General features: G+C 47.8%; 2 protein-coding genes across 2 annotated transcripts in view; both read left to right on the forward strand.

Moving 5' to 3' along the window:
* Positions 1-20,262, forward strand: part of LOC143692373 (TOG array regulator of axonemal microtubules protein 2-like) — a 28,008-nt gene extending 7,746 nt beyond the window's left edge. Inside the window, exons 3-15 of the mRNA XM_077172607.1 lie at positions 3,258-3,346; positions 4,283-4,460; positions 5,570-5,731; positions 6,354-6,486; positions 8,147-8,252; positions 8,989-9,224; positions 10,736-10,888; positions 12,083-12,200; positions 13,164-13,270; positions 15,098-15,302; positions 16,479-16,695; positions 17,778-17,864; positions 20,063-20,262. Of these exons, the coding sequence (XP_077028722.1) occupies positions 3,258-3,346; positions 4,283-4,460; positions 5,570-5,731; positions 6,354-6,486; positions 8,147-8,252; positions 8,989-9,224; positions 10,736-10,888; positions 12,083-12,200; positions 13,164-13,270; positions 15,098-15,302; positions 16,479-16,695; positions 17,778-17,864; positions 20,063-20,262 (1,991 nt within the window). The remainder of the gene's footprint in view (positions 1-3,257; positions 3,347-4,282; positions 4,461-5,569; positions 5,732-6,353; positions 6,487-8,146; positions 8,253-8,988; positions 9,225-10,735; positions 10,889-12,082; positions 12,201-13,163; positions 13,271-15,097; positions 15,303-16,478; positions 16,696-17,777; positions 17,865-20,062) is intronic.
* Positions 1-22,544, forward strand: part of LOC143691880 (uncharacterized) — a 413,566-nt gene that overhangs the window by 292,810 nt on the left and 98,212 nt on the right. The gene's annotated exons all lie outside the window — the stretch shown is intronic.

The following is a 22,544-nucleotide window of genomic DNA, read 5'->3' on the forward strand; positions in this document are numbered from 1 at the left end:
CACAGCCACCCATGGCAGGTTCACAGTGACAAATCTCTTGCCCAGCTCTCTCTGCCTGTGTCAGTGTTGCAGGCTGAGGCTGGGGCAGAAGATGCCTTCTGCCTTGTCCCTGTCCCTGCCTTGCCTGATCCCTGACAAGTGGAATTGTGCCAGACAAAATGCAGTCCCTGGTGCATCTGGGTCAGGCAATGCTTTCAAGTTGAAAGCCCCAATGACACTGTTGTTGTTCCTGTGTCATCTCTGGGTGTGTAATGATAGGAGAGATGAGACTTGGAGAAATAATTCTGCTGATGCAGAAAAAGGGATCAGATCCCCTGGTTCCTTTGGGGATCAGGGTTAGTTCTGCCAAATCCTGGCTGTGGCCCCTTTGGAATGACTCCTTACTTGCTGATATGCAGCTGGAATGCTTAATGCTCACTAAGTAAGGTGACATTTTTGCTGGATCAATTCTGGACTAGAAATGACCTATCTCATTAAATCTTACCTGTCTCACTTTTATTACTGACCACAGCAGTGGTCAGGGTGAAGGAATCCAGGTTTAAGACACTCATCCTCCTTGGCTGCCATATGATTTTATTCTCTGTGTAGCCATGTAAAGAACTAGTTCTCTTAATTCTAACTGCTCTGTTGGAGAGTATTTCAAAATGACCTACCCTCTGCTATTTCCATTAGGAATATTTTGAGTTGACAGTATTAGCCAAGATCAGAAATGTTTTGAGGCAGGTCATGTTTATGTTGTGTTTGAGTGTCTCTGCTGAAAAGACAGCAGGGGATAATAAACCCCTGGAACAAGTAAGTAGAGCAAAAATGGAACTTTGGGATGAACACTTTGTTCCCTACAAAGCCAGGCTCACAGAATACTGGGCACATCTAATGGAGAAAGCAAAGCTTCTTTTGCATCTAAAACGTGGTGCCATTGTTTGTGTCCCAGCACTTCTTTTGTTGTAAAGAGTAATATAAAATCCCAGAAATGCAAAACCTGACCTGGAATTCAGTGGGACCTACAGAAACAAAGGCCTTGAAAATTACTTTTGAAAACAATTACTTCCTTGCCAGTGTCAGATTCTAGAGAGCACAGTGAATTTCCAACTGTTTGGAAGGAAAGGGGTCCTGTAGTAGTGGGGAGGCAATGGGCACCACATGAACTAGTAGAGCCCTTCTCTCTTGGCTTGCCAGCTCCATATTGTTCAGAGAAATTAAACTGATGCTCATTTCATGAAAAATAAAAAAAACAAGCAATCTTTTCAGTAGCTAAAATATGCTTTGAATTCCTCACCCATTAGATGGGTTGATTGTAAAGGCATGAATTCAATTAACTCACTTCTTCTCTTGTACCTGAATGTCAGCTTCTTCTGAGCCTACAGCAAACACCCAGAGGAAGAAGGGAAAGAGCTCTTGGTGCAAGATAGGAGCTGGGATGGCTCTGTTCCCAAGGGAACTGGCTGACCTGTTGGGCTTGGAGCCTCCTGTGCCGCAGCCCGGCCTTGGGAATGGAGGTTGGGGCTCCGGGGCGGCTCAGGGGCCTGGGCCCAGGAGCCCCGGCAGAGGCCGCGGAGCCGCGCAGGCCCCAGGGGCACTGCCAGGGAGGACAAGGACAGAGGGGAGGGGGGAGCTGGGCTGCTTGCTGGCAGCAGGAAGGGTCCTGTGGCAGCGCAGAGAGGCTGTGCACATTGCCAGGGAACAGCTGTGCCCTGCATGTGCCCCTGCAAGGAGCTGTGCTGCTGCCAGTGCCCCTGGAGCTGCAGGGCTGCTGAGCTGTGGGGCAGGCAGAGGAGCAGGAGGGTGCAGGTGCAGCTGAGCCATTCCTGGAGAGCACAGGGCTCTGGGCTCCCTGCTGTCCCAGGGCAGCCCAGAGGCCAGGCTGTGCCTGTGCTAGCTCTGGGCAAGTGGCTCAGGGTTTTGCCCTGGCCTGCCTCAAGTGTCTGCCAGCAGGAGCATGTTTCCCTGTGCAGCTGTTTAGAAGTTTGCAGGAAATGTGTCCCATGAAATATGGAGCTTCAGATGCTTTAGATTGTGTCGTCACCTCTGTTATATTTTGTGTGTCCATTTTGCTGGCCTGACTGACAGCAGTGGTCCCAAGGAGGTTACCTTGGGATCTGTAGTTTCCCTGCCAATATCCCAAAGGCTTTTACCTTCCAAGGCCCTCCTTTGAAAGAGCCACTAGTTAAGTCTCCTTTTTTTTATTATGCTGACCATTCTGCAGGGGCAAAAAGTCCTGATTTAAGACATGGCTTTTTTTCTACTGCGTTGCCACTTAATTTATCCTCTGTGAAGCTGTTGTATAGAATTGCAACTAGAAAATTATGATGGTGTTCACAGGGGTCTCAGGTTGAGGGAAGAGATGAGGATTTGACTCCATTGTTCAGAAGGCTTGATTTATTATTTTATGATATATATTACATTAAAACTATACTAAAAGAATAGAAGAAAAACTATACTAAAAGAATAGAAGAAAGGATTTCCTCAGAAGGATTTCCTCTGTGTCCGAGCCAGCTGACTGTGATTGGCCATTAATTAGAAACAACAACATGGGCCAATCACAGATCCACCTGTTGCATTCCACAGCAGCAGATAACCATTGTTTACATTTTGTTCCTGAGGCCTCTCAGCTTCTCAGGAGGAAAAATCCCAAGGAAAGGCTTTTTCATAAAAGATGTCTGTGACAGAAAATCAGCCTTTAGTCAGGCTGGCCCAAAAGTGGCCCAAGCTCATACAGTTTAGAATGAAAATCCTTGGGGAAAATGAAATATCTAGTGTCAAGAACACAGTTCACATTTGGGTAACACTCCTGCAATGCTCAGATTTTCTTTGAATGTCCTCTAAAATATTCCAACAAAAAGAAGACAATGTTGATCTAAATGCATCCAGGTATTAGAACCTGGGGCTTCTTTCAGGAACCAGAAAGATGATGCTTACTAAAATCAGTGTGAAAAAGGGCAGAAAAGAATCTCTGTCAAGAGCAATCTCTGTCTCTGCCCTTCTCTATCAGACACAGAGGCTCTCCAGCCTGCAGGGGCTGAGGCCTTCATCATGCAGCAGGTTTCAGTCTGCTGGCCAACAGAGCCATGTCATGTCTGCTGCCAGTAGCCCTTCCCTTGGGAGAGGGTCCAGGCATTGTACCTTGCTGCTCTCAGTCACAATCTCTGTGTCTTGAGAGCTCTGCACTCTGGAACCTGTCTTGCCTGTTGCCCAGCATTGCATTTTTGGGGGCTTGAAGTCTGCCAGAGATTGACACAAAGCTTTGCTTCCATTCCCAGGCCTCCCACTGAGCCAGGCCAAGGAGACAGATCATCCCACCAGTCCTGGTCTAACGAGGGACAGAGAGCTGAGGAATGGCTTTGGAAAGGTAAGGGATAAGGACAGGGATGAGCAGACTTCCTTTCCAGTGGCTGTTTGGTGCTTGGCCCAAAATGTCACTGAAAATCATCATCTGCCACACTTCGGGGATGGGGATTCCCTTGGGAATATATTGGACAGCTACAGAACCATTGCTTGGCTATTTCCAGTGGTGCCAAGGTCCCTGGTTTGGAGATGGTGCTGAGGTCATGCCTGAAGCATTCTTTATGTGCAAAGGCTGTTTTAGAGAAGTTCTGAATGACAGAGCAAGCTACACATCAGTGCACGTGGGCAAAGTGCACCCTCGAAAGCAGAGAAGCAAAGATTCTAATGTTGGGTGTAAGCAAGGCTGCAAAAGAAAATGGGAGAGGTTGATTTTTCCTGGTTACCTTTGTGGCTGTATCTCACAGCCCTCTCATTCTCAAGTTTTCTGCTCATTATCATCAGTGTTTCTGCAACTTGTTTTCACATGAATTCTCCTTTTGGTCTCCTGGTCTGAGAGACCAAGTCCTTCAGAGCCCTTCAGAACTGAGTCCTTCAGAAGCCAGGAAGTGAGAAACAGCTGCAATTCCTGGCCATGAGTGTTAAGCAACAGCTCATTAGCCCTCCTTGCTGGGTATTGCACATGGTTTTTATTCTCCTGCCATGGCCTGTAGGAACTGAACTGCCTGCTCACTGGCCATGTCAGCTCTTCCTCTGTCTTGGAGCACTCCTATGACTTTGATGCTTCAAGCAGGGCTTCCTGACATAGGTTGCATTTGCAGTAGTGGAAGGTTGTGGCACTGAAGTGTTCCCCCTCACTGTGTGTAATTGCCAAGGTGAGGACAGGAGACATTCCTCTGAAACTATTGGAATGTGGCTGGAGCTGCATTGAAGCCTATGGCACTCTGTGGACTCTGTGCTCCTGATGAGATGTTGTGTGTGGTTTGTGTGTCTCTGCTTGCAGCCTATGATGTATTTCCATTGCACCCAGATCCGTGCTGCTTTGTGCATGTTGGCTCAAAAGAACTTGGAGCAGAAGGACGCAGAGCTTTTCAAGAGAGAGATGAAGAATAGGAGACAAAGGAAAACATCCTTGCAGCCTATTCCTGAGACAGTCGAGCCTGGGGATGCAGCTGAAGCAAGTAAGTGGTGGCTACACTTGTGGTGGTCCTTTTTGACCCTTTGCACAGTGTTGCAATCAGACTGGGGAGCTGTTCTGCTTGCATCTGAGTGGAAGCTTGCTTGGGATTGAATTCTGTTTCTCAAAGGAAAATACAGAGGCATGAAGTGTCTTGCCCATGACCTCACTGAGTCAGTAACAGAATATCAGCTTCCTCCCTTGACCTCTAAAGTCTTTTAGAGTAGAAAACTCTGTCTTGCAAAGTACACTGGGGCTTAGACTCTCTCCTGGAGAGCAGCCTCCAGGGAAGGGGAGTCCAAAAGAATGCTTTTCAACCGGGGTGCAGCCTGGAAGAAACAAAATGCCGCTCCTTGTAATGAAGACACCAGAGATCCTTCTCCTGCCACTGCCTGCTGAGGAGCTGGTGCTGTAGAGCTGTGCTGAAGCCCCAGCCAGGGCTTCTGCTGTAGCCCCAGGAGGCAGCAGCGTTCCCGACTGAATCCCGGCTGAGGGGCTCTGCCTGCAGGGCTGTGAGCGCTGCCCGAGGGCGGCAGCGGGGCCCTGAGGAGGCAGCACTCAGCCCGAGGCCAGCACCCAAGGTTATCTGCACTTTCCTTTGGCAACTGCCCCTGCCAGCCTCTGCAACAGGAGAACAAAGGCAAAGCCATGCTGGGTTTCATTGTTTCTTAGGGAAAGCATCACTGCAGTTTGGCTTTAAGCTAGAATAGGGTAGATTTAGATTAGACATAAGGGAGAATTTTTTTTATAATGAAGGGAATGAAAAGCTGGAAGGGTTTTCCCAGAGAAGCTGTTGTTGGTCCATCCTTGAAGGTGTTCAAGGCCATCTTACATGGGGCTCTGAGGAACCTGATCAGGATGAAGATGTCCCTGCTCACAGGAGTTGGACTAGATAGTGCTTAAAGGTGCCTTCCAACCCAAAATCTTCTAGGACTCTGTGCTCATTGTCCCATGTTAGTGTTATACTTGGTATAAAGTGGTATTTCATTGTTATACTTGAAGTTCTTTGGGATAACAAAGAGATGTTACGCAGCTCCAGCAAGTTTTCTGGCCCTTTCCATCATCGCCCTGTCCAGCATTCTCCCCTTACAAGCTCCTCTTTGGTCCCTGCAGCCTTTAGCCTACCACCTGTTGATGGCACAGCTTCTAGAGTGCAGAGAACACACCCTGGTGGTGCCTTGAAGAAGGAGGTCGTGAGGAAGCAGGACAACGTTCCCTTACTGCCCAATACACCCATCATCCATGGGGATGGCAGCTTCCCACACAGCTCCTCAGGTAAGCCTGCTCCATGGCAGCTTTTTCCACACGAGTTTGTCCTTGCACAAGGAGCACAAACTGCCTCCTGCCTCAGCCAGCACTGCTGGGATCTTGGCTCCATAGTCTGTCCTGAGAGTGAACAGCAAATCTACTTTTGAGTGACTCCAGCTTGGAAGTACTGGAGCAGTTGGTTCTTAGAGATCCATTGGAAAGTTGAGCTGAATAAAGTAGTGGTAAAGGCCTCAGCTCTGGCTTTTGCCCATCCTGATCGTCCAAACTACAGCACTGGTGCCAGGAGGCAGCTGGGACTGCAGGGATGAGCTGCAGGGCAGTCTGCCAGGCTGTGCTCACTGTGCTCCTATGAGAACCACCAGGATCAGTTGTTCACTCACCATCTGGGCACCTGTGGCACTTGGGAGCTGGCGCTGCGGGGGCAATTGTCAGCTTCAGCCTGGAGCTGGGCCCAGCTGGGGGAGGCTGGGAGCAAGCAAGGAGCCCCAGGAGCCAGACAGCAGGGAAGCCTCTGAGCCAGCGCCAGTTTGTAGCACACGGAGCCCTGGCTGGGAGATGGGGCTGAGGCCGCTCCATGGCGGGGCCTTGCCCGGGGCTGCAGCGCCCATGGCCGACCCTCTCCTCACAGTGACCTCGCAGACAGCCCCTGGTGCCAAGCGCCGAGAGGAGCTGCTCCGTGGGCGTGAGCAGAAGGACAGAGCCTCTTCAGACCCACAGCAGTCCTTGCAGGAGGCGCTCTCCATGCTGGGCAGCGATGACTGGTAAGAAAGGCCCCGTTCCCTCTGTGTCCCTCTCAGCGTTAAGGTCAGTCAGAAGCGTGTCTTGCTCGTGCCTCGGAGCCCCGAGAGCCCAGAGGGCCAAAGGGCACTGGTGAAACCCCTGCAGAGCAGGGAGAGGATGAAGATTGGGGAGCAGCCTTTTCTTAGCCTTGCTCTGCAGCAGTGCTGCAGCTGCAGCAGGTCCATGCTGTTTCCTCGCTTTGCCTGCTGCTCCATGGAGCTGCAAAGGAAACCTTGAGGGAAGAGAGAAAGCTCTGGAAGGAGATGATTTGCTGGCTGAAGGCAGAAGCAGGATGGCAGAAGTTTTGAGTGTAGAGATTTGGGTGCCTTGGGCCACTGGCCCAGTGGGACTGAGTAAGATTCCTCTCTGCTCCCACTGCTGACAGCAATGGCAGGTGACAGGGTCTCCCTGTGACCTCCTGCATGGGAGTCCCAGAAGCAGCTCCAGGGAGTTCCTTTTTCTGAGAAATGGACTGAGTTGTGCTTTCAAGTCCCTCAGCCTGCCATTACTCCTGAAGGGCTCATGGCAGAAGAGAAGGAAAAAGAAAGAAAACCCTCTAGGAATCTTGCACTTTTGGAATTCAACTTTTTACCTCTCACTGCTTCATATGGACCTGAGATGTTTTGCCAATACTCCCAATGTGTCCCAAAATTATACACAGGCAGAAGGAGGTCCAGAGGTGATAACCCTACAAATTTTAGCTGATACTGGTTTTCTTTTTGATGTCTTTTTTTATCACTCCCTGGTGGATGCTTCATTCACACAGGGGTAAGGACTCCATTCACACCAGGATAAGCATGAAAAATCTGCCATGATGCATCTCCTTGTGGAATCACCTTTGTTTTGCCCTTTCACTTCCGCTTTCTCTTCCCCATTTCTCTTTGGTGCCCTGTGAGGTGCAGAGAGCTTCTGCAGGTGTGGGGGGTCTGGATGACACTCAGGGGTGCCCGTGGGATCGGTCACCAGCCCTGGGCTGCAGCCCTGATGCCTCACAGACCTTCCTGTAGCTGAGGGCTTGCACAAAGCAAGTGCTCAGAGACAGAGTTGTTTGCACCTTTTAAATAACTTGTTGCTGTTGTGGGGGTTGTTTTAGGTAGGGGGTTTTGGGAAAATCCAGAGTTTGCCCGGGGGTGGAATCTCCTGGGTCATCCTGCTGCTTTTTTGGGGAATGTGTGAGGTGGAGTGGAGGGGGTGACAGAGAGGCTGAGATTGTAGAGTGGAAACTCAGCTCCAGAGTGGCAGTGCAGACTCTCCCTGCTGAATGCCTGCTGGGGCTGACAAAGAAGGAAAATGCCCCAATAACAGCCCGGTGGCACTGTGCCTCAGGGACAGGTACAGGGAGGTGACAAGAAACAGCAGCATGGCCCGGTCTCACAGCTTCTAGGAAGCAGTGACAGAGGGGCCTCATGTGCCAGAGATTTCAGAAAGGCTGTCTTCTTAAATGGCCACTCTGAAACCCCTCTCTTTGCCTCTTGGGTTTGTGAATGCTTTTGACAGCCACAGCATCCTGGGGCAACGCGTTCCAGGATTTCAATAAGCACTCCTTGAAAAGCACCTCCCATTGTTCAACTGAGCTGCCAGCCTGGTCATTTCAGAGGGTGCTGCCTTGGTGGAGAGAAAAATCAATCTTCTGCCTTTCAGGGAGCTGAAGGAGAAGGGACTCTTCACCATCAAACACCTGGCTGGGTCCCATTCAGAGGTCCTGCTTTGTAGACTTCGTGACATTTGCTTGGCAGTTACCAGAGAGGTGAGAACATTGTTCTGAATTGTCCTCCATACTTCATACACGGTGTGTAGAGTAGGTATGTGCTTGCTCATCTCCATGTGTGCTCAAGGTCTGCCTTCATTTCTGGTTTTAGACCTGATATTTCTAATGTCTGTCAGCTATCTGTAGGATCCGTGGGTACATGCAGCTGTATCTACTGGCAGGTCAGGTATCTGACACTCATCTTTGAGTGTGGTGCCTTTATAATGCAATGTGCAAAGGCAGAAACTGAGACACTAATAACATTATTTTCCAGAGTCCCAATCTCTGCCCAAACTGTAATTCAACACTGCAAATTATTCTGTAGACCAGAGCCTGTGTTTTCTGTTTCCTGGCTGAGTGCTTCAGCTGCTGGTGTTGCTTTTTTGAACAGGAGCACCTGACTCTTTAATCTTTATGACTTGTGCCTTTATGATCTGAAAGCAGCTCTTGCTTTAATTTTCTAGTAAAAGGGCCTAAAATCAAAGCTGTGGACATTTTAGAAGGGTTAAGTAGAACACTTTGGTCAAATTTTTTTTAGGCCTGCAGTAAGCAGGTCTGAGGCCAGAAATTGGTGCCAGAGTAAGTGCCTTTCTGTGCTTGTGCTCTCCTGCTCTTCTTGTACTTGTATGTTCCTCTGGACACAGTGGGATGTGTTGTCATTTCCTGGGACTTCTGTTGAAGGTAACTGGTTTTCTTTTCAAGGTGATTCTTATACTTCCCCTCATGACTTCCCCAGGTGACCAACCTCCGTTCCAAGGTGTCCTACTCTGCCATTGTCACTCTGGGAGAGCTCTTTGTGACCTTGAAGAAGGACATGGACTCTGAGGTGGATGAGGTTGCTCGGGTCCTTCTCCAGATGGTGTCCAACTCACCAGAATTTGTTCAGAAAGCAGCCAGTCAGACCCTGGGGATCATGGTGGAGAATGTGACTCCTGCACGAGCAATGGCTGCTCTCATGGACATGGGAGTCAAGTAGGTTCTTCTTCTTTTAGTGATGTTCTTCACCTTTGTGTGTGTGGGAGGGAGAAGGGATGAGACAGAGAATGGGAATGGTGGGAGGGAAGGGTCCTGTATCCTGCATCTTCTGTGGACTCAGTGACTTGATTCTCTGACCACCCTCACTTCTTTCCTCTTGTCACCTATTTCTGCCCTCCTGCAGCCTATTATTAGTTCTCAGAATCACAGAACTGTAGAATATGGGGAGTCGGAAGGGGCCCATCAGGACCATCAAGTCCAGCTCCTGGCCTTGCACAGAACAGCCCAAGGGTCACACCAAGTGCCTGAGATTGTTGTCCAAATGCTTCTTCAACCCTGTCACCACTGTGACCACTGCCCTAGGGAGCCTGTTCCAGTGCCCAGCCACCCTCTGGGTGAAAAACCCTTTTTCCTGATATCCAAACTAAAGCTCCTCTGACTCAGCTTCCTGCTGCTTCCTGGAGTTCTCCCAGTCCGTCAGATTTTCCTAGATATGGTGACTGGTGGGGAAGGGAAAGTGCCTGCAAGGGCCAAGGATAGAGCCTTGTGCTTTTGTGGGAAGAGGGACAATTGCAATTGCAGCTGTGAGCAGTGTTTGGTATTTCACAGCACTAACCACAGAGGCCCTGGGGAAAACCACCTATCCTCATGATGCCATTAACTTGAGAAATGAGGAGGGTCCTTGCTGGGGCATGGAGCACATGGGGGACAATCTGCTGGGTGTGGCACAGCCTGCACAGCAGGGGCAGCTCCTGCCAAAGGAGTCTTGTATGACTGTCCTGGCCTTAGAGCTCTACTTTCCATTCAAACTGATGTTTCGTGTTAGCCTTGAGATGATGAATCACTCTAAAGGCACCTTCACAGGCCGAGTGCCATGGGACAGTTGAAGCAAATGCTGCCTTAAATGTTGGTGATAGTTCCCAAGAGACACTCTCTAGAACAGGACAACCTGGCTAAACTGCCTGCCACCCTTTCCCCAGGTTTGGAATAGGGAAAAACATTCAGATGGATCCATTGCCAAGCCTCACAGAAGAAACAGGCTGCATTGCTGGATATTCTGCAACTTCATGGCCCACAATGTGTTTTCCCTGCATTTGTTGTTTTCCAAAGGTCTGCAGATTTGGGGATAAATGGGTGGAAAGAGCCTCAATCCTGCTGCAGCTCTGTGTACTGGGTGCCCTCTGATGGGTCAGCATCAATTGCCCTTAATTTCTAAATTATTCATATGTCATCTATTTCTTTAATCTTTCTCAGAATAAATACTGAGAAAGAAATTGAGTATCAGACAGTGCAGGGAGGCTGAATTCCTCCCTCTTCCGTGCAGGCAGGCCTTGTGTACCATGCTAACTTTGTGTTTACCTGAGGACAGAACCTTCTGCAGGTGTCTGAAGGTGCAGGGAGAGCCCAGGCTCCTTCCCCCAGCAAGGGCAGGGAGCAGGCTCTGGCCAAGGCCTGTGCTGCTGCTGCTCCTGGTCCCTGTGGCCCAGGGTTTGCTCTCTCCTCCCCAGCAGCCGCCACGCCCCGGTGCGGAAGCGTGCGGCCGAACTCCTCCTGTCCCTGATGCAGAGAATTGGAGCCACCAAGCTCGCAGGCACAGCCAGGGCTGAGAGGCTGGCACACGTGGCAGGGAAGCTTGCTCAGGACTGTCACAAGGACACAAGGTAATGATCTTCATTTCACCTCCTAAAACAGCAAAACTGTTTTGTGTCTGGCTATAAAGGTGAAACCACAAAAGAGTGGAAACTAAAGGGAATATGAAGTTACCTCATGGTGTGAATAATGGAATATGCTGAGTTGGAAGGGACCCATCAGGGTCATGGAGTCCAGCTCCTGGCCATGTGCAGTGACCCCAAGAGTCACTCCATGTGCTTGAGAGCATTGTCCAAACACTTCTTGAGCTCTGTCAGCCTTGGCACTGTGACCACTGCTCTGGGTTGCCTGGGCAAATGGCTGTACTGGGAAACCTGAGGTTGGCCAGCAAAAAGGAGCATTGCCAACTTTTTCCTGTGGCTTGAAGGATTCTTTACTGAGATCAAAAGAGCTCAGATCAGCCAGTCCAACAGTTTTGTTTGGCCTTAGGTGCACAACACAAAGCCAAAGTGTTGGCTAATGTTCATCACTGAAGGATCCCAAACATCCATTTCTCATTAACTTCAGACTTTCCTAGAAATATTTCAGAGGTCTTCAGCCAATATATTCAGTCTTTCTAAACCTGTTCTGCAGATTTCTAGAATGCTGTTATCTGTGGCTTAGTGAACTCCACATTTCTTCTTGAAGAAAACTGTGGCAAAATCAACCCAAACCACCAAAATCCCCTTCCTTTGATGATGAAATTCCCATTAATAGCTGCCAAGAACACCAGAGCAACTAGCTGCCCCTCTGCAAACACATAGTATAGAATAATCAATAGGATGCATGAGGTGTTTTGTTCTGGCTTCCCTGCCAGTTAAAGAAAGGCAAAATATTGTGCAATGGCAGCAAGACACTGCTAATAGGCTCTGACAACAAAGCAGATGTGTTTTGCTTGTTCCCTGAGATCCTTTGATGCCACAGAAGCACACCCACAGTTTCAGAGTGAAATGGTATTTTTCTGTTGCCCCACATTCTCCTCTTGCCTCTTGTGTTCAGCTGACAGCACTGTGCAGTGTCAAGTGAGGTAAATCTCCCTCTTTGCTGAGTAGGTAATGCCTTCTCATGCAGGGATTGCACCTGATGAGTTTAAGGTATCAGCCTTTTCTGTTAACACTCTTCCTGTGTTTGTTCACTTTTCTTTTGTTTCCTTTCTTCCTTCATGCCTTCCTGCCTTCCTTTTTGCCTCCTTCCTTCCTTTCTTCTGTCCTTCCTTCCTTCCTTAGGCATTATGGACAGGAGATGGTGAAGATGTTGCTCAGTCATCAACAATTTAAAAAGCTTTTGGAACAATCTCTTTCCACCCGTGACCTGGAAGATATTCTGACAAGAATTAAGAAGAAAGTAAGTGCTTGGCAGGAGAAATGTCTCCTTTGTGCAAGTATTGCTACTGCTAATATGAGATCAAACATACCCAATCTGTCTTTAGCTCATTCCTTTTCTGCTGAATCATTTTGCTCCTGGGAATGAGCTGTTAATCCTCAGCCTGTTCATCTGCAGATCACAAAGGAATTGATATTATTAGGGAAAAAGTGGGGTTTTGAATATTTTCAATATTGGTCACAAAGAGGAAAGGGAAAGAGGAGAAAATGGGTTTACATTTAAGCGTAAGCCCCCACCATGCTCTCCCTACTCTGCCCCTGTAAAGGAATTAAGTGAGAATTGTGCTTCTGAACATAACAGAGTCTTTGCAAAGGACACTGGAAGTAGTAGCACCAAGAAAATTTGCAAATATACAAAAGATGTCCAAGTCAATCCTAGTTACTACAATTACTGTCTGTCTTTTGGGAATACTGCCCTGCTGTCAAGCCCTGTGCAGCTGGAAGATGCTTGGTGAATTCAGCAGCATCCAGTAGAAAATCCTTTGTTTGTTTGAGGGGGGGGAATTTTATTTTTCTATCGACATTATAGAAGGGAGCCTGCCTTTGTGCAGGCACAGGGAGAGTGACTGTTGAACCAAATTGACTTCCAACACAATGGGCCAACCTCCAAAGAGTCCAGTTTGTTCTGCTGCTTCCTTCACGAACACTCGTTGCCTGCCAGTTTGCATTATTCCCATTTATGCTCAAGACTTAAGGAATTTAGGATTTTATATTGCTGCTCAGTGTGGTAGCACCCATAACCAGCCTTGGGCTACTGAAAACAAAGAGTTGGCATCACTGAATCTCTGGTCTGTTTCCATCTGTAAGTTAGGAAATGTTTCCCTAAGCCTTGGTAGCAGTGATCCTGGTTCTAATTTGTGTTTTCAACAGGGAATTTCCAATTTTATACTCCAAAGATTGATGGGGTTTCTCTATGTCTTTGTAGGGGATGGCAAACCAGAAGAAGGGTGAAGGCCCATCTGTCAAGGAGCCGGTGAAGGAGAGGAACAGTGGCTCAAAGAAGCCCCAGGCCACGTTGTCTTCTAGCAAATGGTACTGAGCACTTTTGTTAGATGAGACAAAGCACATGACAAGCTTTACATGTCTCTTCCTCAGGAAAAACTTTCTGGCAGAGATGACCAATGCCAGAGATTGTTTCCTTTCCCTACAAATGCTCTAGGATAAAAAAATGTCTACTTCTGCATTGTGCTGAACACAACTTCTCTGGAGGGGTTTCCACAAAAATGGAGAGACAAAAAGACACCCATTGGTTGCAGCTCAGACGATGCAGTGCAGTGGCAAGGGCAGTGTTGTGGAGGCTGGGAGAGGGCCAAGTTTCTGCTGCCTGACTTGGGACAAGTAAATTCAAACAGGGCTTTGTTTTCATCTGAGTGGAGTCTTTCAAATGGGTGTTTTGGTGAGAAATCTCAGTCTGGAAGCAAGATGCCATTCCACAAAGATGCAGTTCTCATCCATGTGGTTTGGTCTGGCTGAATCATGGTTTTCTTACACTCAAACAGTATCAAGTTTGAGTAGTAAGGAGCAAGGCAATTCCTGAACAACTTCAGTCAACAGGTGTCTCAATGTGGACTTTTTGTCTTGATATTCCTGTCCTTCATGTAATTTGCTTGATGGACAGCATGTTTGGTTTATTTCCCCCTGTGCTGCAATCAGCATTTAAGACAGGAATTGCTCCTTGCTGTCTCTTCATGGCAGTTGCAGAGCTGCTTGTACCTCTTCTCCTCTGATAACAGAATTTAGCTCTGTCTTGCTCAGCAGTGGCAGGAAAGTGACCACATGCCTCAGTAGCACAGCTAGCATCTTCCCGTGCTCATGGAAGAGACAGGTTGATCAGGAGAATTGTTCCCAGTGGGTTTGTTAACCTGTGCATCTAGGCTCTAGGGAAGCAAATGAAATGTGAGTATAGTTCTGGGATGTCTGGCTTCCGTTTTTATCTCTCTTACTGATTTTCTGAATCCTTCAAATATAGCCCTGTTTATTGGTTCAGATGCATCTGAGCTACTTTTCCAGATTGTCATGCCTGGTGTAGAGACACTTCTCCAGAGTGATGAGTTTCCTTATTCTAAGACACACACGTCCCTTATGAGGAGGCATTTAGACTTGGAAGCAGTGTCTCTCTTTCTCCACAAAGCAATGTGACCTGTGTGCCCTGGCAGCCATCTGAAGATAGATCAGATGCATCTCATCCTTGGTTTTCCTCAGTGAGCTCTGGCAAGAATGTTACTTGCAGATTGTCTCCGGTAATCATTGTCATGAGGTCCACATTGTTCTTCAGACCCTCATGACTTTCCAGCTTGAAATCACATAATAGGAAAGCTGCTCAAGATGTTTTGCTCACAATTAACTGAAGGTATTGTCTGTGGCTGCAGCTCTCTCCATAGAGAGCAGCAGGCACAACTTTCCCAGGCATTGTCCTGGGGAAGGCTGTGAGAAGATCAGAGAAAAGAATCAGAAACAATTCTTATCTGCCCTTGCTGCGCCTGTTGTTGTGAACATGTGGAATGTGTTATAGAGATTTGTTTACTAAAGGGTAATTTCTTAATTGGCTACTGGTGATGGTGTTTTGGATTCAATTGACTAATCTGGTCTGTCTGTGTCTGACTGTCTGTAAGGGTGATGAGTTTCTGTATAGTATAGTATAGTATAGTATAGTATAGTATAGTATAGTATAGTATAGTATAGTATAGTATAGTATAGTATAGTATAGTATAGTATAGTATAGTATAGTATAGTGTAATAAAGTGATTGATCAGCCTCAGCTTTCTGGAATCATGGAGTCAATGCTAATTATTTCCTCGACAGGGATGCCATGCTACAATAATTATCACCACCAGGTCCTCATTTGGTTTTATTTTCCAGGGTGAAATCTCCCTCTGATGGACACCTCCTACACTGTGCAAAAGCCCAGGTCACGTCACCTCCAGCTGTGGAAGAAACGGAGCTGCTCCAGAAGCTTTACCATCTCCTGGAAGCCAAGGGGTTTCAGACAAGGATGGAAGGAGTGGAGCTCCTCCAAGACCTGTGCAAAACCAGCCCCCAGCTCATCTCCACCAACATTGTCCAAGTACGTAGGGTATCTTCACTGCTCCTTTCCTTTAGCTCCTTTCCTAAGCCTGTAGCAGCAAAGTTAATTCAGTGTGTCTTGGCACTCTGTCCTGGCTGTTTGGGACATGCTGGTCCCTCTTACCCAGACAAATGTAATTCAGGTCCAGTCTTCAGGAAGTGTTATTTCAGTCCAGCTGTATTTGCCTGGCAGGTGCCTATTGATGCTGTTTATCAGATGATGGCAGAATTTTCTGCTGGTGTAACTGCTGCTGTCTCCTACTCCCAGTTGGGTTAAGTGAAGGGAATCCAGCCCCTGAAAGCATGGCAATTGTTCTCTAGACCAAAAATGGGTTTGCATAGGGAAGAGAAGTATCAGGCTGGGTTGGTTTAAACCCAGTTGGTTTTTCAAAAACAACACTTCTATATACTCCATCTTGTCTTGCACAGGCACAACTCTGGCTACTCATTTCCATCCTTGTTCCTATTCCTCTTGGTAAAGACAGTGCTCACCCTTCTTGGGGGGGTCTTTTTTTCTCTTTGGAAAAGGATGGAAACAGCTAAGGACTCATCTCTGCCTTCTCCTCCCAGTAGCTGCTTTTTCCCTTTTTCCAGGAAAAGGTGCCTGACAATGTGGCTGTCAAGGGACTGAACGTGCTCTAATGAGAGCTGTACAGCACATTCCATTTCAGAAGTCCACATGTTACTTAGAGAAATAGTCTGGATCCTGGAAGAGTTGACCAGAGCCCTGCACTTCTCCAGACACAGGCTCTGAGACAAACAAAATAAAACTTAGATCTTCTCCAGCCATAGTTTTGGCAAAATCATAACTGCCCTCAGTACTTGAGGCAACTGTATAGAAAACCAGGCATTGTAAACATCTGCTTCCATTCAAAGCAAAGGTACTCTTTAGCATTAATAAATGGAATTGATTTAATGATTTAGAGATGGAGAGAAATACCATAGGGGCTACTCTGTCCCCAGCCCAATCTCTTAAAAACAGAAGAAAATCTTTCAACCATCATGAGGTTGCGCCACCATTCCAGCGAGTGGCCCACAGGAAAACAGTGAAATTGTGCAAGCGAGTGCTGACCTGACAGAAAGGATCACTTTCGTCTTTGACATTGCTGACTGCGACAGCCACTCTTCAAACAAGGACATTTGAATCCAGCTTTCATGTTGCTTGTTCTCTTCACAGATTTTTGATTATTTTGTCCTGAGGATATCTGACAGCCACAAGAAAGTGAAGCAGAGGGCGCTGGATGTGCTGGCTGAAATCACAGGAGTCCTGAAAGATGCCTTGAACCCAGTGATCATTGGTTTGGTGGAAGGAATAACAAAGAACCTGAACTCAAAGGATCCCAGGGTTCGTGGGGCAGCTGTGAAAGCACTGGAAGAATCCATTGCTCATTTGGGTAAGGCTGAGCCCTGGCAGGGACTCTCCTCAACTGCATCTCTGTCTCTCCTGCACAAGAGAGCGCTGAGTGCCTTGACAGCTGCTCTTGTCTGTGGAACACTCCAGCTGACACCCACCAGAAGCTGTGCAGCTGCAGTCCTTATGCACCATCCCCAACAGGCTGGAATGTGCAGCAGCATTTCCCAACAGTCCCAGGCTCCCTTGGCTCTGTGCCGCTTGTCTGAAGAGCAAGTCCTGGGCTACAGCTTTGCTACAGTTCAGAGGCAAAGGGGGTTTGGAGTGTGCTTGGGCCCTGTCTGACTTCCCAAATGACCAGCTTTGCTGTTGGCATGAAGGGACACTGGCCCATCAGAGCTTCTGCAGAGCAGCCACCTGGGAGGCTCTACATTAGAGGCATCAGCTGCCTATTTTCCACTTTTCTTCTTTGTCTTCCATGTTCAAAGGGGAACTTATGATTCACCAAGTTCATTTCATTAGAACAAACAGGTATAAACCCAGCTGTCAATGATGCCTTGTTCCACATGTTGCTTTGCATGGGGCAAGATGGCCACAGCAATTAACTACATAGGCAAGGGCTGCTCTAAATTCCTCTGCCACACAGATTTATGTCAGCTCTGAGAATGCTCACTGGGGAAATATGCCTGAAAAAAGGAGTGTTGAAGAGGCAGGTCTTCAAGAGGAGTTTCCACTTTCTCCTCCCCAGCTGCTCTGTAAACTCAGGAACTGCCTGACTCAGTGCCTTTCTGTGACCCAAGTATGGGCTTCTTCCTTTTTGCTCTGGGATGCAAAACCTTTTCACTGCTTCCATGTGACTGAACTCTTGAGGTCCCTGATGTGAAATGTTTTAACATAGCTCCTGCTACAGCAGACAAGTTTGGATTTACAAATGTGAAAGGAGAGCTTTTCTTTTGGAATTTTAAACCCTGCCAAGCAGGCTGGAAGGAAAGAAGAAAAGGATTCAAAAATCCACAGAAATGTACTTTATTTTATAAAATGGGGTTGGCCCTGCCCTTTCCCTCCTCACTGTCCTTTCTCCTATGACCTGAGAAAAGTGAGCAGAACCATGTGTTTCCCTTGTAGATCAAGTGTCACTGCTGAAAGAGTTCAGCTACCAATGGAATCACCTGAGTGGCCAAGCTCTGCTGGATGTCACCGAGTGTATCACAGGTATAGCCTCCCCTTCTGAGCCAAGAGCTCTGCCCAGGGAGTATTGACAGGGAATGCCTGTGAACAGACAGCAGAGCAGCTCCTCCTCATCAGGAGGTGCTGAGCTTGTCCCTGCTGCCCAATAGCCCAGGCAGGTGGATTTGGCAGGATTTCCCTGGCTGCTGCAGAGCTGGGCAGCATCTGAGATGGGGGCAGCGCTCGGCCTCGGGGCTGAGCTCTCACTGGGGCATCTCAGAACCACCTCCAGCAAAGGGAGGGGCTGAAAATATCCCAGCTGGTTCCTCTCTGGGAAGCTCAGGGACATCTGTGATCTTTGAGGGGAAATGGTGGCAGATGCTGTTTCAGGGCATCAGTTTGTTCTGTCCTCACAAAATTCTTGTTTTTCTGTTGGAAAGTTTTGAGGCTGAACCATGCAGAGCCTGGGGGTCACAGCTCAGGTCAAAACTCAACAGAGGCATCAGAGGCAGGGGTTTAGTGCAAGGCAGCCTCTGGGGCACAGGGACAGAAGCAGAGTGCTGAGGCTCCCTGCCTGTGCTGTCAAAGTGGCTTGGACTGAGCCTTTCAGGGTGTGCAAACAGTGTCTGCCTGTGCCAGCGCTGTCCAAAAGCTACAAATGCAGCTGATAATTGATTCCTCAGAGGAGCTTGCTATGTCAGCAAGAGCCAAGGAATGGAAAAAGGATAATCTCAATATTGTAGAGAGGAGAATTGATCACCTTGCTTTACCTGGGGCTAAATCCACTGCTAATTATGCCAACATCTTTAAATGCAAGGTTTAATACACTTTGTGTCTCCATTAGGAATCTCAAAAGGGCATGTTCAGTGACTGGGAATGTCAAAGGCCCTTTAAAGAGCATTTGAATAAAGTAGATCTCCAGCAATAGGGAATTTAGTTTAGCAGTTCTTTTGATCTCTTTTTCAAATAAAGGAATTAACCATAAATTAGGATTACTTTAGAAAGAGCAGATGTTGTCTCTGAGATCTAGTAGAAACAGACAGCTGTTCCTCACGTTCAGTAGTCACCGATGTCTTTAACTGCATTTAAACTCAAATTAATTCCCATTTTAAAATGGGTACCATAACCCTTTCCTGCTTAGCAAAATTGGTTTTGGGTACTTGCAGGAACTCTTTCAATGTTGATGACTGGTGGTGGATTAACAGCATCGAGAAAATGAAGTCTCTTCCACCACAGAATATTAAATGGCTGCTAGATAACATTTTGTCTGATCAGAAAATAAGAATGGTCTCCAGAGCCATTCAGGTTTTGGTCTCTCAGCCAAATCTGCCATGCAAGAAGCCTGTTGGTAGTAAATTTTTGTCTGTGTTTGATATAGTTCAGTTCAAAAAATGGGCAGAGAGCACATTTCAGAGACAATATGAGAAAACATTCGTGTTTTGGTTGCATTTCAGTCCCCTGTGTAGCATTTTTCTTTCTCTATGCCCCTATTTCAGTGGACATTAAAAGAAAAAATGCCATTAACATTGGGAGGGGAAAGTGGCAATAAAATGTGGAGATGCTCAAATGCCACAGCAATGGGATCTGGGTAATTCTCTAAGACACCCTGAGGTTTGAAACAGCTGTTTCTTGGAAGCCCCAAAAGCATTCTGCCAAAGACACCAGCTGGTCACTGATGTTTCCAATCCAGCTGTCAAGGAGCAGCCATCTCTGGTGGGCTGGAGTTTTGAGGTGTGTTCTAATCCTGCCCTTTGCTGTGTGCCACTGAGCACAGGGAAGAGCCAGATTAGACATTTGGAACTTGACATCAAAGTTACAAAAATGGAATCATCCCTTTATTAGAAATCTCTCCATTTCCTCTCTATGGTGCATTTCCAAATCTTCAGTGTGGATTTAGACAAGTTCTTAATGGAAATAAAAGGCAGTTGGACGTTTCATTCATTGTTTATGCAGAAAGAGATTGTGAAATAATTTAATAAATGTGCAAAGTCTGCCACAGGGACAAGGCTCTGGTTGGAGCAATTAGTCCTGAGGGGTTGGTGGTTCTGTTTCCAGGATGATCAGCTGCTTTGCCCGTTTCTGGATCAAGGGGCTCTGTGTGCCATTTTGCTGATCTTGGCCAGAGAAGCTTGCCAGAAGCAAAAGCAGAGGTAGATCCTTGTTTGCATTGAGGTTGTGGCTAAGGAGCTGTGTCTCTGTCCCGGCAGTGCTTGTGCAGTGGGTCCATGCCAGGAGCCCTGCAGTCGTCCAGCGCGACGCCCTGCCCGTGCTCTGGTCCTTCCTGGAGAACAAGGCGCTGCCCGTGCGGAGTGCCAATGTCCGCACCGTGGCCACCAAGCTCGCCTCTGCCCTCTACAAGGTGATGGGCACCCAGCTGAAGAAATGTGCTGCCAGCAAGCCTGCACACGTGCGGGAAAACCTCTCCAAAATGCTGGGCTGGTGAAGGCGAGATGTTCTCCAGAAGGCTGAGGAAGCGCTGAGTTGGACACCTCCAGATTTGCCTTTTTAGCTGTGCCAAAAAAGATGAAATCCAAAGGAAGGGTTTGCATCTGCCCCTGCTCTCTCCATTGCCCTTCCTGGTCATGGCATAGGGGGCCTGAAGCAGCTCCAGGTGGAGGACAAGGTGAAGGGAATCATGGCTCAGCCTCACACAGAGGTGAGGGGGGAGCTGGGCCAGTCTCTGTTGGGAGGAAGGGTCTTGTGGCAGCCCAGAGAGGCTGTGCACATTGCCAGGGAACAGCTGTGCCCTGCATGTGCCCCTGCAAGGAGCTGTGCTGCTGCCAGTGCCCCTGGAGCTGCAGGGCTGCTGAGCTGTGGGGCAGGCAGAGGAGCAGGAGGGTGCAGGTGCAGCTGAGCCATTCCTGGAGAGCACAGGGCTCTGGGCTCCCTGCTGTCCCAGGGCAGCCCAGAGGCCAGGCTGTGCCTGTGCTAGCTCTGGGCAAGTGGCTCAGGGTTTTGCCCTGGCCTGCCTCAAGTGTCTGCCAGCAGGAGCATGTTTCCCTGTGCAGCTGTTTAGAAGTTTGCAGGAAATGTGTCCCATGAAATATGGAGCTTCAGATGCTTTAGGTTTGCATGGTGGCCGCTGTTAAACTTTGTGTCTCCATTTTGCAGATCTGGCTGGTTACAGTCTTACCGAGAAGTTTTCTCCAGACACTTCCGATGTTCCCTCACCCACAAAGTCCTTGCCTCCCGTCCAGAAGAGCTCTCTTTCCTCCAAGCTCAGGAAGAAGCTGCTGCCTGCATGAAGAGTGTTTGAAGAATAGGATTGATGCATTAGGCTTCATAGTTACAGCTGTACATATGTTCTGATCTTTAGATGTAGTTTTGAATTAATGTGTTTTGATTGTATCTTTAGAATTTTTGATGTATTTTAAACTATATATAGTTTTGATGATGATGTATTTTTAACTATATATATTTTTGATGATGAAAAAAGTAAATAAACAAATAAAACTTAAATAACCCAAGAGGAGAATGTGAGACCAGGACCTGCTAGCCTAGAGATTATGGGAGTGCAGCTCAATGTGCCAATGTCTCACCACATCCTTTCCTCCTCGGGCCTCTCCTCTTCCTCTTTGGCCATGTTTTCTTTGTGTCATTTGTGCTGCTCTTTGTTACTTGGCATTACAACGGGGCCACCATTGACCTGTTTGGGGGACAATGGATCCAAAAGATCCTGTCTAGTCAAAGGTTTTCTACCTAGGTGTGTTCTGTGCTCACCAAAGGCCTGAGCAAAGAAACAAAGAGAAGTGTGCCCAAATGCCAAAGCTTTGCTCCTTTGCAACCTCCCACAGATCTGGCTCACAGGGAAAAGTCACCTGTATGTATATTTACCCGGGACAGCAGTCCAGCTGTGTTGTTTGCACCTTGTTTGCAGAAGGATGAATGCACTGGAAGGCCAATAACAAGTGACAAGGGTTCCTCCAATCTGTACTGCAGCCTGGGTGCCATTCAGCCCAGAGCTAGGGCATCATTTGTTCCCATGGACCAGTGCTTGCCAGTGTAATGAATTCCTGCACAGCTGGAAGAAGCAATTCTGGATTCAGCTCCAGCTCTTGGTGGGCTGCATGATCATTGACAATGCTGCCCTTCCAGAAATTATTCTGCAGTTTCCTTTCATAATCATTTGAAGTTTGAAACTTCACATTTCAATTTGCTTTGTCTTAGGGAAAAACACTTCTGGCCCCAGTGCAAACTGTACTCTTGGTTGCCAGCTTCTGATGTCACACAATGTCACCTGGCTGCATGTGTTTGCTTTGCTCTGGGTCTAGTCCTGGCCTAGTAAAGCCCAGGCAGGGTGGCACGTTGCAGGGAAAACGGGTCCATGAGCTTATGGGCTTGCCATCAGCAGCAGAGTGAATGTGCCCTTTGGGGATTTCTCTGGAGACAAAATTAGGGACCTACTCCATGCCACAATATTCTCTTAGATCTTTCTGAAATATCCTAGAAAACGCTGTGAAACTTCACATCTCCTTGCACACCCACTGTTTGAGGAGGGGCATTTTTGTCCCTCCTCAAAGCCATTGCTCTTGCACATCAGAAACATGACCATCCACCAACAGGAATGATGCATGGTCCTCCTGCTGCTGCTTCAGAGGACTGGGAAGTGCAGACCTGGGTATTACCAATATGAGCACTTAATTAGCATTTCACGCTCCTTCAAGCTGTCCAGATCTCAGGGCTTTTTGTTTCAAAGCAGCCACTGCACCATCTCTAGGGAAGAAC

Source organism: Agelaius phoeniceus (genome assembly GCF_051311805.1).
Source record: "Agelaius phoeniceus isolate bAgePho1 chromosome W unlocalized genomic scaffold, bAgePho1.hap1 SUPER_W_unloc_1, whole genome shotgun sequence".
Classification (NCBI taxonomy): domain Eukaryota; kingdom Metazoa; phylum Chordata; class Aves; order Passeriformes; family Icteridae; genus Agelaius; species Agelaius phoeniceus.